The sequence below is a fragment of the Pogona vitticeps genome, chromosome 8 (assembly GCF_051106095.1).
Source record: "Pogona vitticeps strain Pit_001003342236 chromosome 8, PviZW2.1, whole genome shotgun sequence".
NCBI lineage: Eukaryota > Metazoa > Chordata > Lepidosauria > Squamata > Agamidae > Pogona > Pogona vitticeps.
The window spans coordinates 28743-46243 of NC_135790.1; the positions used below are offsets into that span (position 1 = coordinate 28743).

Genomic DNA, 17501 nt, shown 5'->3' on the forward strand with positions numbered 1-17501 from the left:
TAATTGTATTTTAATCATTTTATATTGTATTGTATTGAATTTTAATTGTTGTAAGCCGCCCAGAGACCTTTGGGTAGAGTGGGAGGCATATTGAATAAATAAATAAATAAATAAATAAATAAATAAATAAATAAATAAATAAATAAATAAATAAATAAATAAAAATAAAATAAAATAAAATAAAATAAAATAAGAAACTCATGGTCCCAAAGCCGTTTCCTGAAGTCTAAAATGTAACACACGCGCTCACACAAAAGAGAATGCAGGTGGGGGGGGAATGAGAATTTTCAGGTTTTATTGGCAACCCCTTTGCATATTCACCGCCTGAACAGGGAAAAAGAAAAGGCCTCCTCTGCCTGCCAGATCACGGCGTAGGGCGAGAGGGTCCTCCAACCTTCCTTCGGCCCTGCTCCCCCCCCCCGTGCACGCTGGAGGAGACAAGAACAATAAAAGCCAGAAGAGGAGTAATAATAAAATAATAACTTACATGAAACACAAAGAAGACGGTCACGGCACTCAGCCCCGAACTGCACTTTCTCTCGTCCTTGGCGGGAAAGAAGGGGAGATGGAAGTCCTCTGGAATCTCCACCTCGGGACTCGAACCCGAGCTGGGAGGGAGACTGGAGACAGCTCGCCATGTCCTGCAGGCGTAAAGGGACGAGAGACATACGCACCTGTACACACATCTGCCTTAATCCTTTTTTGTTTTGAACCGGCCATCCTAACGGCAAGTTTAAAAACTGCAACTCTGTGCATGCCCAGGGGCGTTAAAATTACCCAGAAAGGTTATTTCACACCTTTCTTCTCTGTTAACAACTACAAGGGCCGTCACGGGGCAGAGGGGCTCGTGACAGACCCACATGGTATGCCTACCATCCCGCCGGCCCCCTGCACACTTACCCGCCGACCTTTCTGGATCCGGTCGTTCCTCGAGGTTGCAGGGTGGCGCAAATGAACGATGAAGCTCTGCATCCGCGTGAACGAGCTCGCTGAAAGAACGACACCTGGTTCGGAAGGGAAAATCCAGTTATTCCAAATGACAAGTACAAGCGGCTGTGAAAAGGGGGAGAAAAGCGGGACCAGGGGGTGGAATTAAAAGCAGTAGAAATCAGCCACAAACCCAGGTCCCCTTGATGGTGGGAAGAAAAAGACAGCTCCCTCTCCTCTCCAGGGTGGATTAATAAACTCACAACGCAAATAAACTGGCCAGAGAGGCCTTCGCTGACAGATGGGCGCCATATAAATCACATAAATCAATAAGTAAATAAATAAATAAATAAATAAATAACACACACAAGCACACATAAATACAGACATGCATGCACGCATACTTACATACATACATAAAAAATAAATCAAAGAAACAACCACGAAGAACTTCAAATAATTTAATGCAGTGAAAAGTGTGGGAGACGACTGCAAGGCCGCAACGCAATCGCAACGCAAACAAACGGGCCAGAGAGGCCTTGGCTGCCAGATGGGTGCTATATAAATTGCAGAACAAATAAATAAACAAACAAACCAACAAACCAACACATGCATCAATACATACATGCGTGCATACTTACATACATAAAAAATAAATAAAAGAAACAACCATGAAACACTTCAAATATTTTAATGCAGTGAAAAGTGAGGGAGACGAGTACAAGGCCGAGTCCCGCCCTGAATTTCCTATGGGGTTTGGAGGCAGAGGGAGGGAGCGAAATCCACCCAGACCCCCTTTAATCCTTTCCTTAAGGGCCAGCCTCATGGGGAGGAGACCAACTGTAACTCTGCACATGCCCCGAAACTTGAAAAATCCTGAAGACCGCCTTTCCCACCTTGGATCAGATTCATCTCCTGAAGGACTACAAAGCCCATCATGGGTTGGGGGAGAAGGGTCCCAGCAGTCACCCCACCCTCCCCCACGGGCCTCCTTACCCAGCCGCCGTCCCCGGTAGGAGCGGGGCAGCGTCCACCGCAGGCCGGGCCTGCCACCGGCCTTGCAGCCGGAACAGCCTTTGGGTGCCGCAGGGGCAGGCCGGACAAATAATGGGGAGACACGGTGGGGAAGGAAAAGCGCGACGCACCGGCCTTTAGCGTCCCAGCGTCGCCATGGCAACGCGACAGGAAGGGGCGGGCCCGGAGGACCTGCTCTCCGAGTGCAAAGGGCTAGAAGGTCCCCATGGCGACCTGCAGGAAGAGGCGGGCCCTGAAGACCTGCCCTGTGAGTTCTGAAGGCTAGAACGTCAGCATGAAAGGCCCTCTGAGTCCAAGCGTGCTAGACGGTGCCACTACTCCCTTGGCCGGCCACTTCTCGGCTCCCTCTGCTGGCAGCCTCATGCCGGAGGACCCTAGCCATTTCAAACACCCCCCCAGGCTTCCCGGCTGTGGGAATTAAAAGCTCGGCTCCTAAACGGCTCCTGCTCCATGGCGGGGGGGGGTGATATCCTGAGAGGGACCGAGGAGGAGGAGGAGGAGGACGAGGTGGAGGTGGAGGAAGAAAAGGAAGGGCGCCTCGCTCTCCCAGGGACTGGGGAGGAGGGAACCTCCTCGTGTCTTTTTTTCCTGATTCGTCTCCCAACGTTCAAGAGGACGACTGCAATTCAATGAACTTTCGGTGCTTGTCTATTTCACCTGCTTTTTATTAGTAACCCCCCTCCCCTTTTCTCCTTTATCAGCCACTTGTAAAGGTGGTTTTAGATATCTGTAATTTCTCATTTGAACTAAGTGTCCATTCTTTAAATTAAAATATTTGTGTGCCTTAATAAGATTACTGCATGAAACGGTAATAAATAAATATAGTTATAAATGATTATTATTGTTGCAGTTATTGTTATTGTTCTTCTTATTATTATTATTGCTTTTTGCCCTACTGTCCACGCTGTAACAGGTGGCAATTTATTTCTTTATTTCTTTATTCTATTTATACCCCACCTATCTGGTCATTTCAACCACTCTAGGTGGCTGTTTAATTGGTACACTGTTTAACTGGAAAGCTACCAGATGTCTGCGCCTGGATCTTCTTTACCGTTGTCCACGTCCCGTAGCTGTGGGTCTTTATGATGGCAATTTTAATTGTATTTTAATCGCATTTTAATTGTATTTTAATCATTTTATATTGTATTGTATTGAATTTTAATTGTTGTAAGCCGCCCAGAGACCTTTGGGTAGAGTGGGAGGCATATTGAATAAATAAATAAATAAATAAATAAATAAATAAATAAATAAATAAATAAATAAATAAATAAAAATAAAATAAAATAAAATAAAATAAAATAAAATAAAATAAAATAAGAAACTCATGGTCCCAAAGCCGTTTCCTGAAGTCTAAAATGTAACACACGCGCTCACACAAAAGAGAATGCAGGTGGGGGGGGAATGAGAATTTTCAGGTTTTATTGGCAACCCCTTTGCATATTCACCGCCTGAACAGGGAAAAAGAAAAGGCCTCCTCTGCCTGCCAGATCATGGAGTAGGGCGAGAGGGTCCTCCAACCTTCCTTCGGCCCTGCTCCCCCCCCCCCGTGCACGCTGGAGGAGACAAGAACAATAAAAGCCAGAAGAGGAGTAATAATAAAATAATAACTTACATGAAACACAAAGAAGACGGTCACGGCACTCAGCCCCGAACTGCACTTTCTCTCGTCCTTGGCGGGAAAGAAGGGGAGATGGAAGTCCTCTGGAATCTCCACCTCGGGACTCGAACCCGAGCTGGGAGGGAGACTGGAGACAGCTCGCCATGTCCTGCAGGCGTAAAGGGACGAGAGACATACGCACCTGTACACACATCTGCCTTAATCCTTTTTTGTTTTGAACCGGCCATCCTAACGGCAAGTTTAAAAACTGCAACTCTGTGCATGCCCAGGGGCGTTAAAATTACCCAGAAAGGTTATTTCACACCTTTCTTCTCTGTTAACAACTACAAGGGCCGTCACGGGGCAGAGGGGCTCGTGACAGACCCACATGGTATGCCTACCATCCCGCCGGCCCCCTGCACACTTACCCGCCGACCTTTCTGGATCCGGTCGTTCCTCGAGGTTGCAGGGTGGCGCAAATGAACGATGAAGCTCTGCATCCGCGTGAACGAGCTCACTGAAAGAACGACACCTGGTTCGGAAGGGAAAATCCAGTTATTCCAAATGACAAGTACAAGCGGCTGTGAAAAGGGGGAGAAAAGCGGGACCAGGGGGTGGAATTAAAAGCAGTAGAAATCAGCCACAAACCCAGGTCCCCTTGATGGTGGGAAGAAAAAGACAGCTCCCTCTCCTCTCCAGGGTGGATTAATAAACTCACAACGCAAATAAACTGGCCAGAGAGGCCTTCGCTGACAGATGGGCGCCGTATAAATCACATAAATCAATAAGTAAATAAATAAATAAATAAATAAATAACACACACAAGCACACATAAATACAGACATGCATGCACGCATACTTACATACATACATAAAAAATAAATCAAAGAAACAACCACGAAGAACTTCAAATAATTTAATGCAGTGAAAAGTGTGGGAGACGACTGCAAGGCCGCAACGCAATCGCAACGCAAACAAACGGGCCAGAGAGGCCTTGGCTGCCAGATGGGTGCTATATAAATTGCAGAACAAATAAATAAACAAACAAACCAACAAACCAACACATGCATCAATACATACATGCGTGCATACTTACATACATAAAAAATAAATAAAAGAAACAACCATGAAACACTTCAAATATTTTAATGCAGTGAAAAGTGAGGGAGACGAGTACAAGGCCGAGTCCCGCCCTGAATTTCCTATGGGGTTTGGAGGCAGAGGGAGGGAGCGAAATCCACCCAGACCCCCTTTAATCCTTTCCTTAAGGGCCAGCCTCATGGGGAGGAGACCAACTGTAACTCTGCACATGCCCCGAAACTTGAAAAATCCTGAAGACCGCCTTTCCCACCTTGGATCAGATTCATCTCCTGAAGGACTACAAAGCCCATCATGGGTTGGGGGAGAAGGGTCCCAGCAGTCACCCCACCCTCCCCCACGGGCCTCCTTACCCAGCCGCCGTCCCCGGTAGGAGCGGGGCAGCGTCCACCGCAGGCCGGGCCTGCCACCGGCCTTGCAGCCGGAACAGCCTTTGGGTGCCGCAGGGGCAGGCCGGACAAATAATGGGGAGACACGGTGGGGAAGGAAAAGCGCGACGCACCGGCCTTTAGCGTCCCAGCGTCGCCATGGCAACGCGACAGGAAGGGGCGGGCCCGGAGGACCTGCTCTCCGAGTGCAAAGGGCTAGAAGGTCCCCATGGCGACCTGCAGGAAGAGGCGGGCCCTGAAGACCTGCCCTGTGAGTTCTGAAGGCTAGAACGTCAGCATGAAAGGCCCTCTGAGTCCAAGCGTGCTAGACGGTGCCACTACTCCCTTGGCCGGCCACTTCTCGGCTCCCTCTGCTGGCAGCCTCATGCCGGAGGACCCTAGCCATTTCAAACACCCCCCCAGGCTTCCCGGCTGTGGGAATTAAAAGCTCGGCTCCTAAACGGCTCCTGCTCCATGGCGGGGGGGGGGGGTCATATCCTGAGAGGGACCGAGGAGGAGGAGGAGGAGGACGAGGTGGAGGTGGAGGAAGAAAAGGAAGGGCACCTCGCTCTCCCAGGGACTGGGGAGGAGGGAACCTCCTCGTGTCTTTTTTTCCTGATTCGTCTCCCAACGTTCAAGAGGACGACTGCAATTCAATGAACTTTCGGTGCTTGTCTATTTCACCTGCTTTTTATTAGTAACCCCCCTCCCCTTTTCTCCTTTATCAGCCACTTGTAAAGGTGGTTTTAGATATCTGTAATTTCTCATTTGAACTAAGTGTCCATTCTTTAAATTAAAATATTTGTGTGCCTTAATAAGATTACTGCATGAAACGGTAATAAATAAATATAGTTATAAATGATTATTATTGTTGCAGTTATCGTTATTGTTCTTCTTATTATTATTATTGCTTTTTGCCCTACTGTCCACGCTGTAACAGGTGGCAATTTATTTCTTTATTTCTTTATTCTATTTATACCCCACCTATCTGGTCATTTCAACCACTCTAGGTGGCTGTTTAATTGGTACACTGTTTAACTGGAAAGCTACCAGATGTCTGCGCCTGGATCTTCTTTACCGTTGTCCACGTCCCGTAGCTGTGGGTCTTTATGATGGCAATTTTAATTGTATTTTAATCATTTTATATTTTATTGTATTGAATTTTAATTGTTGTAAGCCGCCCAGAGACCTTTGGGTAGAGTGGGAGGCATATTGAATAAATAAATAAATAAATAAATAAATAAATAAATAAATAAATAAATAAATAAATAAATAAATAAATAAATAAATAAATAAATAAATAAATAAGAGAAGAAACTCATGGTCCCAAAGTCGTTTCCTGAAGTCTAAAATGTAACACACGCGCTCACACAAAAGAGAATGCAGGTGGGGGGGGAATGAGAATTTTCAGGTTTTATTGGCAACCCCTTTGCATATTCACCGCCTGAACAGGGAAAAAGAAAAGGCCTCCTCTGCCTGCCAGATCACGGAGTAGGGCGAGAGGGTCCTCCAACCTTCCTTCGGCCCTGCTCCCCCCCCCCTGTGCACGCTGGAGGAGACAAGAACAATAAAAGCCAGAAGAGGAGTAATAATAAAATAATAACTTACATGAAACACAAAGAAGACGGTCACGGCACTCAGCCCCGAACTGCACTTTCTCTCGTCCTTGGCGGGAAAGAAGGGGAGATGGAAGTCCTCTGGAATCTCCACCTCGGGACTCGAACCCGAGCTGGGAGGGAGACTGGAGACAGCTCGCCATGTCCTGCAGGCGTAAAGGGACGAGAGACATACGCACCTGTACACACATCTGCCTTAATCCTTTTTTGTTTTGAACCGGCCATCCTAACGGCAAGTTTAAAAACTGCAACTCTGTGCATGCCCAGGGGCGTTAAAATTACCCAGAAAGGTTATTTCACACCTTTCTTCTCTGTTAACAACTACAAGGGCCGTCACGGGGCAGAGGGGCTCGTGACAGACCCACATGGTATGCCTACCATCCCGCCGGCCCCCTGCACACTTACCCGCCGACCTTTCTGGATCCGGTCGTTCCTCGAGGTTGCAGGGTGGCGCAAATGAACGATGAAGCTCTGCATCCGCGTGAACGAGCTCGCTGAAAGAACGACACCTGGTTCGGAAGGGAAAATCCAGTTATTCCAAATGACAAGTACAAGCGGCTGTGAAAAGGGGGAGAAAAGCGGGACCAGGGGGTGGAATTAAAAGCAGTAGAAATCAGCCACAAACCCAGGTCCCCTTGATGGTGGGAAGAAAAAGACAGCTCCCTCTCCTCTCCAGGGTGGATTAATAAACTCACAACGCAAATAAACTGGCCAGAGAGGCCTTCGCTGACAGATGGGCGCCATATAAATCACATAAATCAATAAGTAAATAAATAAATAAATAAATAACACACACAAGCACACATAAATACAGACATGCATGCACGCATACTTACATACATACATAAAAAATAAATCAAAGAAACAACCACGAAGAACTTCAAATAATTTAATGCAGTGAAAAGTGTGGGAGACGACTGCAAGGCCGCAACGCAATCGCAACGCAAACAAACGGGCCAGAGAGGCCTTGGCTGCCAGATGGGTGCTATATAAATTGCAGAACAAATAAATAAACAAACAAACCAACAAACCAACACATGCATCAATACATACATGCGTGCATACTTACATACATAAAAAATAAATAAAAGAAACAACCATGAAACACTTCAAATATTTTAATGCAGTGAAAAGTGAGGGAGACGAGTACAAGGCCGAGTCCCGCCCTGAATTTCCTATGGGGTTTGGAGGCAGAGGGAGGGAGCGAAATCCACCCAGACCCCCTTTAATCCTTTCCTTAAGGGCCAGCCTCATGGGGAGGAGACCAACTGTAACTCTGCACATGCCCCGAAACTTGAAAAATCCTGAAGACCGCCTTTCCCACCTTGGATCAGATTCATCTCCTGAAGGACTACAAAGCCCATCATGGGTTGGGGGAGAAGGGTCCCAGCAGTCACCCCACCCTCCCCCACGGGCCTCCTTACCCAGCCGCCGTCCCCGGTAGGAGCGGGGCAGCGTCCACCGCAGGCCGGGCCTGCCACCGGCCTTGCAGCCGGAACAGCCTTTGGGTGCCGCAGGGGCAGGCCGGACAAATAATGGGGAGACACGGTGGGGAAGGAAAAGCGCGACGCACCGGCCTTTAGCGTCCCAGCGTCGCCATGGCAACGCGACAGGAAGGGGCGGGCCCGGAGGACCTGCTCTCCGAGTGCAAAGGGCTAGAAGGTCCCCATGGCGACCTGCAGGAAGAGGCGGGCCCTGAAGACCTGCCCTGTGAGTTCTGAAGGCTAGAACGTCAGCATGAAAGGCCCTCTGAGTCCAAGCGTGCTAGACGGTGCCACTACTCCCTTGGCCGGCCACTTCTCGGCTCCCTCTGCTGGCAGCCTCATGCCGGAGGACCCTAGCCATTTCAAACACCCCCCCAGGCTTCCCGGCTGTGGGAATTAAAAGCTCGGCTCCTAAACGGCTCCTGCTCCATGGCGGGGGGGGGGGGTCATATCCTGAGAGGGACCGAGGAGGAGGAGGAGGAGGACGAGGTGGAGGTGGAGGAAGAAAAGGAAGGGCACCTCGCTCTCCCAGGGACTGGGGAGGAGGGAACCTCCTCGTGTCTTTTTTTCCTGATTCGTCTCCCAACGTTCAAGAGGACGACTGCAATTCAATGAACTTTCGGTGCTTGTCTATTTCACCTGCTTTTTATTAGTAACCCCCCTCCCCTTTTCTCCTTTATCAGCCACTTGTAAAGGTGGTTTTAGATATCTGTAATTTCTCATTTGAACTAAGTGTCCATTCTTTAAATTAAAATATTTGTGTGCCTTAATAAGATTACTGCATGAAACGGTAATAAATAAATATAGTTATAAATGATTATTATTGTTGCAGTTATCGTTATTGTTCTTCTTATTATTATTATTGCTTTTTGCCCTACTGTCCACGCTGTAACAGGTGGCAATTTATTTCTTTATTTCTTTATTCTATTTATAGCCCACCTATCTGGTCATTTCAACCACTCTAGGTGGCTGTTTAATTGGTACACTGTTTAACTGGAAAGCTACCATATGTCTGCGCCTGGATCTTCTTTACCGTTGTCCACGTCCCGTAGCTGTGGGTCTTTATGATGGCAATTTTAATTGTATTTTAATCGCATTTTAATTGTATTTTAATCATTTTATATTGTATTGTATTGAATTTTAATTGTTGTAAGCCGCCCAGAGACCTTTGGGTAGAGTGGGAGGCATATTGAATAAATAAATAAATAAATAAATAAATAAATAAATAAATAAATAAATAAATAAATAAATAAATAAATAAATAAATAAATAAATAAGAGAAGAAACTCATGGTCCCAAAGTCGTTTCCTGAAGTCTAAAATGTAACACACGCGCTCACACAAAAGAGAATGCAGGTGGGGGGGGAATGAGAATTTTCAGGTTTTATTGGCAACCCCTTTGCATATTCACCGCCTGAACAGGGAAAAAGAAAAGGCCTCCTCTGCCTGCCAGATCACGGAGTAGGGCGAGAGGGTCCTCCAACCTTCCTTCGGCCCTGCTCCCCCCCCCCTGTGCACGCTGGAGGAGACAAGAACAATAAAAGCCAGAAGAGGAGTAATAATAAAATAATAACTTACATGAAACACAAAGAAGACGGTCACGGCACTCAGCCCCGAACTGCACTTTCTCTCGTCCTTGGCGGGAAAGAAGGGGAGATGGAAGTCCTCTGGAATCTCCACCTCGGGACTCGAACCCGAGCTGGGAGGGAGACTGGAGACAGCTCGCCATGTCCTGCAGGCGTAAAGGGACGAGAGACATACGCACCTGTACACACATCTGCCTTAATCCTTTTTTGTTTTGAACCGGCCATCCTAACGGCAAGTTTAAAAACTGCAACTCTGTGCATGCCCAGGGGCGTTAAAATTACCCAGAAAGGTTATTTCACACCTTTCTTCTCTGTTAACAACTACAAGGGCCGTCACGGGGCAGAGGGGCTCGTGACAGACCCACATGGTATGCCTACCATCCCGCCGGCCCCCTGCACACTTACCCGCCGACCTTTCTGGATCCGGTCGTTCCTCGAGGTTGCAGGGTGGCGCAAATGAACGATGAAGCTCTGCATCCGCGTGAACGAGCTCACTGAAAGAACGACACCTGGTTCGGAAGGGAAAATCCAGTTATTCCAAATGACAAGTACAAGCGGCTGTGAAAAGGGGGAGAAAAGCGGGACCAGGGGGTGGAATTAAAAGCAGTAGAAATCAGCCACAAACCCAGGTCCCCTTGATGGTGGGAAGAAAAAGACAGCTCCCTCTCCTCTCCAGGGTGGATTAATAAACTCACAACGCAAATAAACTGGCCAGAGAGGCCTTCGCTGACAGATGGGCGCCATATAAATCACATAAATCAATAAGTAAATAAATAAATAAATAAATAACACACACAAGCACACATAAATACAGACATGCATGCACGCATACTTACATACATACATAAAAAATAAATCAAAGAAACAACCACGAAGAACTTCAAATAATTTAATGCAGTGAAAAGTGTGGGAGACGACTGCAAGGCCGCAACGCAATCGCAACGCAAACAAACGGGCCAGAGAGGCCTTGGCTGCCAGATGGGTGCTATATAAATTGCAGAACAAATAAATAAACAAACAAACCAACAAACCAACACATGCATCAATACATACATGCGTGCATACTTACATACATAAAAAATAAATAAAAGAAACAACCATGAAACACTTCAAATATTTTAATGCAGTGAAAAGTGAGGGAGACGAGTACAAGGCCGAGTCCCGCCCTGAATTTCCTATGGGGTTTGGAGGCAGAGGGAGGGAGCGAAATCCACCCAGACCCCCTTTAATCCTTTCCTTAAGGGCCAGCCTCATGGGGAGGAGACCAACTGTAACTCTGCACATGCCCCGAAACTTGAAAAATCCTGAAGACCGCCTTTCCCACCTTGGATCAGATTCATCTCCTGAAGGACTACAAAGCCCATCATGGGTTGGGGGAGAAGGGTCCCAGCAGTCACCCCACCCTCCCCCACGGGCCTCCTTACCCAGCCGCCGTCCCCGGTAGGAGCGGGGCAGCGTCCACCGCAGGCCGGGCCTGCCACCGGCCTTGCAGCCGGAACAGCCTTTGGGTGCCGCAGGGGCAGGCCGGACAAATAATGGGGAGACACGGTGGGGAAGGAAAAGCGCGACGCACCGGCCTTTAGCGTCCCAGCGTCGCCATGGCAACGCGACAGGAAGGGGCGGGCCCGGAGGACCTGCTCTCCGAGTGCAAAGGGCTAGAAGGTCCCCATGGCGACCTGCAGGAAGAGGCGGGCCCTGAAGACCTGCCCTGTGAGTTCTGAAGGCTAGAACGTCAGCATGAAAGGCCCTCTGAGTCCAAGCGTGCTAGACGGTGCCACTACTCCCTTGGCCGGCCACTTCTCGGCTCCCTCTGCTGGCAGCCTCATGCCGGAGGACCCTAGCCATTTCAAACACCCCCCCAGGCTTCCCGGCTGTGGGAATTAAAAGCTCGGCTCCTAAACGGCTCCTGCTCCATGGCGGGGGGGGGTGATATCCTGAGAGGGACCGAGGAGGAGGAGGAGGAGGACGAGGTGGAGGTGGAGGAAGAAAAGGAAGGGCGCCTCGCTCTCCCAGGGACTGGGGAGGAGGGAACCTCCTCGTGTCTTTTTTTCCTGATTCGTCTCCCAACGTTCAAGAGGACGACTGCAATTCAATGAACTTTCGGTGCTTGTCTATTTCACCTGCTTTTTATTAGTAACCCCCCTCCCCTTTTCTCCTTTATCAGCCACTTGTAAAGGTGGTTTTAGATATCTGTAATTTCTCATTTGAACTAAGTGTCCATTCTTTAAATTAAAATATTTGTGTGCCTTAATAAGATTACTGCATGAAACGGTAATAAATAAATATAGTTATAAATGATTATTATTGTTGCAGTTATCGTTATTGTTCTTCTTATTATTATTATTGCTTTTTGCCCTACTGTCCACGCTGTAACAGGTGGCAATTTATTTCTTTATTTCTTTATTCTATTTATACCCCACCTATCTGGTCATTTCAACCACTCTAGGTGGCTGTTTAATTGGTACACTGTTTAACTGGAAAGCTACCAGATGTCTGCGCCTGGATCTTCTTTACCGTTGTCCACGTCCCGTAGCTGTGGGTCTTTATGATGGCAATTTTAATTGTATTTTAATCGCATTTTAATTGTATTTTAATCATTTTATATTGTATTGTATTGAATTTTAATTGTTGTAAGCCGCCCAGAGACCTTTGGGTAGAGTGGGAGGCATATTGAATAAATAAATAAATAAATAAATAAATAAATAAATAAATAAATAAATAAATAAATAAATAAATAAAAATAAAATAAAATAAAATAAAATAAAATAAAATAAAATAAGAAACTCATGGTCCCAAAGCCGTTTCCTGAAGTCTAAAATGTAACACACGCGCTCACACAAAAGAGAATGCAGGTGGGGGGGGAATGAGAATTTTCAGGTTTTATTGGCAACCCCTTTGCATATTCACCGCCTGAACAGGGAAAAAGAAAAGGCCTCCTCTGCCTGCCAGATCATGGAGTAGGGCGAGAGGGTCCTCCAACCTTCCTTCGGCCCTGCTCCCCCCCCCCCGTGCACGCTGGAGGAGACAAGAACAATAAAAGCCAGAAGAGGAGTAATAATAAAATAATAACTTACATGAAACACAAAGAAGACGGTCACGGCACTCAGCCCCGAACTGCACTTTCTCTCGTCCTTGGCGGGAAAGAAGGGGAGATGGAAGTCCTCTGGAATCTCCACCTCGGGACTCGAACCCGAGCTGGGAGGGAGACTGGAGACAGCTCGCCATGTCCTGCAGGCGTAAAGGGACGAGAGACATACGCACCTGTACACACATCTGCCTTAATCCTTTTTTGTTTTGAACCGGCCATCCTAACGGCAAGTTTAAAAACTGCAACTCTGTGCATGCCCAGGGGCGTTAAAATTACCCAGAAAGGTTATTTCACACCTTTCTTCTCTGTTAACAACTACAAGGGCCGTCACGGGGCAGAGGGGCTCGTGACAGACCCACATGGTATGCCTACCATCCCGCCGGCCCCCTGCACACTTACCCGCCGACCTTTCTGGATCCGGTCGTTCCTCGAGGTTGCAGGGTGGCGCAAATGAACGATGAAGCTCTGCATCCGCGTGAACGAGCTCACTGAAAGAACGACACCTGGTTCGGAAGGGAAAATCCAGTTATTCCAAATGACAAGTACAAGCGGCTGTGAAAAGGGGGAGAAAAGCGGGACCAGGGGGTGGAATTAAAAGCAGTAGAAATCAGCCACAAACCCAGGTCCCCTTGATGGTGGGAAGAAAAAGACAGCTCCCTCTCCTCTCCAGGGTGGATTAATAAACTCACAACGCAAATAAACTGGCCAGAGAGGCCTTCGCTGACAGATGGGCGCCGTATAAATCACATAAATCAATAAGTAAATAAATAAATAAATAAATAAATAACACACACAAGCACACATAAATACAGACATGCATGCACGCATACTTACATACATACATAAAAAATAAATCAAAGAAACAACCACGAAGAACTTCAAATAATTTAATGCAGTGAAAAGTGTGGGAGACGACTGCAAGGCCGCAACGCAATCGCAACGCAAACAAACGGGCCAGAGAGGCCTTGGCTGCCAGATGGGTGCTATATAAATTGCAGAACAAATAAATAAACAAACAAACCAACAAACCAACACATGCATCAATACATACATGCGTGCATACTTACATACATAAAAAATAAATAAAAGAAACAACCATGAAACACTTCAAATATTTTAATGCAGTGAAAAGTGAGGGAGACGAGTACAAGGCCGAGTCCCGCCCTGAATTTCCTATGGGGTTTGGAGGCAGAGGGAGGGAGCGAAATCCACCCAGACCCCCTTTAATCCTTTCCTTAAGGGCCAGCCTCATGGGGAGGAGACCAACTGTAACTCTGCACATGCCCCGAAACTTGAAAAATCCTGAAGACCGCCTTTCCCACCTTGGATCAGATTCATCTCCTGAAGGACTACAAAGCCCATCATGGGTTGGGGGAGAAGGGTCCCAGCAGTCACCCCACCCTCCCCCACGGGCCTCCTTACCCAGCCGCCGTCCCCGGTAGGAGCGGGGCAGCGTCCACCGCAGGCCGGGCCTGCCACCGGCCTTGCAGCCGGAACAGCCTTTGGGTGCCGCAGGGGCAGGCCGGACAAATAATGGGGAGACACGGTGGGGAAGGAAAAGCGCGACGCACCGGCCTTTAGCGTCCCAGCGTCGCCATGGCAACGCGACAGGAAGGGGCGGGCCCGGAGGACCTGCTCTCCGAGTGCAAAGGGCTAGAAGGTCCCCATGGCGACCTGCAGGAAGAGGCGGGCCCTGAAGACCTGCCCTGTGAGTTCTGAAGGCTAGAACGTCAGCATGAAAGGCCCTCTGAGTCCAAGCGTGCTAGACGGTGCCACTACTCCCTTGGCCGGCCACTTCTCGGCTCCCTCTGCTGGCAGCCTCATGCCGGAGGACCCTAGCCATTTCAAACACCCCCCCAGGCTTCCCGGCTGTGGGAATTAAAAGCTCGGCTCCTAAACGGCTCCTGCTCCATGGCGGGGGGGGGGGGGTCATATCCTGAGAGGGACCGAGGAGGAGGAGGAGGAGGACGAGGTGGAGGTGGAGGAAGAAAAGGAAGGGCGCCTCGCTCTCCCAGGGACTGGGGAGGAGGGAACCTCCTCGTGTCTTTTTTTCCTGATTCGTCTCCCAACGTTCAAGAGGACGACTGCAATTCAATGAACTTTCGGTGCTTGTCTATTTCACCTGCTTTTTATTAGTAACCCCCCTCCCCTTTTCTCCTTTATCAGCCACTTGTAAAGGTGGTTTTAGATATCTGTAATTTCTCATTTGAACTAAGTGTCCATTCTTTAAATTAAAATATTTGTGTGCCTTAATAAGATTACTGCATGAAACGGTAATAAATAAATATAGTTATAAATGATTATTATTGTTGCAGTTATCGTTATTGTTCTTCTTATTATTATTATTGCTTTTTGCCCTACTGTCCACGCTGTAACAGGTGGCAATTTATTTCTTTATTTCTTTATTCTATTTATACCCCACCTATCTGGTCATTTCAACCACTCTAGGTGGCTGTTTAATTGGTACACTGTTTAACTGGAAAGCTACCAGATGTCTGCGCCTGGATCTTCTTTACCGTTGTCCACGTCCCGTAGCTGTGGGTCTTTATGATGGCAATTTTAATTGTATTTTAATCGCATTTTAATTGTATTTTAATCATTTTATATTGTATTGTATTGAATTTTAATTGTTGTAAGCCGCCCAGAGACCTTTGGGTAGAGTGGGAGGCATATTGAATAAATAAATAAATAAATAAATAAATAAATAAATAAATAAATAAATAAATAAATAAATAAATAAATAAATAAGAGAAGAAACTCATGGTCCCAAAGTCGTTTCCTGAAGTCTAAAATGTAACACACGCGCTCACACAAAAGAGAATGCAGGTGGGGGGGGAATGAGAATTTTCAGGTTTTATTGGCAACCCCTTTGCATATTCACCGCCTGAACAGGGAAAAAGAAAAGGCCTCCTCTGCCTGCCAGATCACGGAGTAGGGCGAGAGGGTCCTCCAACCTTCCTTCGGCCCTGCTCCCCCCCCCCTGTGCACGCTGGAGGAGACAAGAACAATAAAAGCCAGAAGAGGAGTAATAATAAAATAATAACTTACATGAAACACAAAGAAGACGGTCACGGCACTCAGCCCCGAACTGCACTTTCTCTCGTCCTTGGCGGGAAAGAAGGGGAGATGGAAGTCCTCTGGAATCTCCACCTCGGGACTCGAACCCGAGCTGGGAGGGAGACTGGAGACAGCTCGCCATGTCCTGCAGGCGTAAAGGGACGAGAGACATACGCACCTGTACACACATCTGCCTTAATCCTTTTTTGTTTTGAACCGGCCATCCTAACGGCAAGTTTAAAAACTGCAACTCTGTGCATGCCCAGGGGCGTTAAAATTACCCAGAAAGGTTATTTCACACCTTTCTTCTCTGTTAACAACTACAAGGGCCGTCACGGGGCAGAGGGGCTCGTGACAGACCCACATGGTATGCCTACCATCCCGCCGGCCCCCTGCACACTTACCCGCCGACCTTTCTGGATCCGGTCGTTCCTCGAGGTTGCAGGGTGGCGCAAATGAACGATGAAGCTCTGCATCCGCGTGAACGAGCTCGCTGAAAGAACGACACCTGGTTCGGAAGGGAAAATCCAGTTATTCCAAATGACAAGTACAAGCGGCTGTGAAAAGGGGGAGAAAAGCGGGACCAGGGGGTGGAATTAAAAGCAGTAGAAATCAGCCACAAACCCAGGTCCCCTTGATGGTGGGAAGAAAAAGACAGCTCCCTCTCCTCTCCAGGGTGGATTAATAAACTCACAACGCAAATAAACTGGCCAGAGAGGCCTTCGCTGACAGATGGGCGCCATATAAATCACATAAATCAATAAGTAAATAAATAAATAAATAAATAACACACACAAGCACACATAAATACAGACATGCATGCACGCATACTTACATACATACATAAAAAATAAATCAAAGAAACAACCACGAAGAACTTCAAATAATTTAATGCAGTGAAAAGTGTGGGAGACGACTGCAAGGCCGCAACGCAATCGCAACGCAAACAAACGGGCCAGAGAGGCCTTGGCTGCCAGATGGGTGCTATATAAATTGCAGAACAAATAAATAAACAAACAAACCAACAAACCAACACATGCATCAATACATACATGCGTGCATACTTACATACATAAAAAATAAATAAAAGAAACAACCATGAAACACTTCAAATATTTTAATGCAGTGAAAAGTGAGGGAGACGAGTACAAGGCCGAGTCCCGCCCTGAATTTCCTATGGGGTTTGGAGGCAGAGGGAGGGAGCGAAATCCACCCAGACCCCCTTTAATCCTTTCCTTAAGGGCCAGCCTCATGGGGAGGAGACCAACTGTAACTCTGCACATGCCCCGAAACTTGAAAAATCCTGAAGACCGCCTTTCCCACCTTGGATCAGATTCATCTCCTGAAGGACTACAAAGCCCATCATGGGTTGGGGGAGAAGGGTCCCAGCAGTCACCCCACCCTCCCCCACGGGCCTCCTTACCCAGCCGCCGTCCCCGGTAGGAGCGGGGCAGCGTCCACCGCAGGCCGGGCCTGCCACCGGCCTTGCAGCCGGAACAGCCTTTGGGTGCCGCAGGGGCAGGCCGGACAAATAATGGGGAGACACGGTGGGGAAGGAAAAGCGCGACGCACCGGCCTTTAGCGTCCCAGCGTCGCCATGGCAACGCGACAGGAAGGGGCGGGCCCGGAGGACCTGCTCTCCGAGT

The 17501-nt window shown here is 47.8% G+C and overlaps 2 protein-coding genes and 1 long non-coding RNA gene across 5 annotated transcripts; all 3 read right to left on the reverse strand.

Moving 5' to 3' along the window:
- Positions 1 to 483: 483 nt before the first annotated feature.
- On the reverse strand, positions 484 to 1004 carry LOC144584117 (uncharacterized). Its single transcript, XR_013538191.1, has 2 exons — positions 901 to 1004; positions 484 to 641 (listed from the first exon to the last, which is right to left on the reverse strand). It is a non-coding gene; the product is annotated as an uncharacterized LOC144584117 (long non-coding RNA).
- A 2360-nt stretch (positions 1005 to 3364) lies between these two features.
- Positions 3365 to 8074, reverse strand: LOC144584118 (uncharacterized). 3 transcript variants are annotated; one of them, XR_013538192.1, is made up of 4 exons: positions 7047 to 8074; positions 6634 to 6787; positions 3988 to 4091; positions 3365 to 3728 (listed from the first exon to the last, which is right to left on the reverse strand). XR_013538192.1 is itself a non-coding variant. In XM_078379577.1 (3 exons), exons 1-3 carry the CDS (start codon positions 7116 to 7118, stop codon positions 3916 to 3918), a joined length of 402 nt encoding a protein of 133 aa, XP_078235703.1. In that variant the 5' UTR covers positions 7119 to 8074; the 3' UTR covers positions 3737 to 3915. The 3 variants fall into 3 exon arrangements, 1 of the variants encoding a protein (XP_078235703.1); XR_013538193.1 differs by lacking the exons at positions 6634 to 6787; positions 7047 to 8074 and adding an exon at positions 5011 to 5180; XM_078379577.1 differs by lacking the exon at positions 3365 to 3728 and having other exon boundaries at positions 3737 to 4091.
- A 1418-nt stretch (positions 8075 to 9492) lies between these two features.
- On the reverse strand, positions 9493 to 17287 carry LOC144584119 (uncharacterized). Its single transcript, XM_078379578.1, has 6 exons — positions 16260 to 17287; positions 15847 to 16000; positions 13198 to 13301; positions 12785 to 12938; positions 10116 to 10219; positions 9493 to 9856 (listed from the first exon to the last, which is right to left on the reverse strand). The coding sequence occupies exons 1-6, from the start codon at positions 16329 to 16331 to the stop codon at positions 9509 to 9511; spliced, it is 936 nt and encodes a 311-aa protein (XP_078235704.1). The 5' UTR covers positions 16332 to 17287; the 3' UTR covers positions 9493 to 9508.
- Positions 17288 to 17501: the final 214 nt, after the last annotated feature.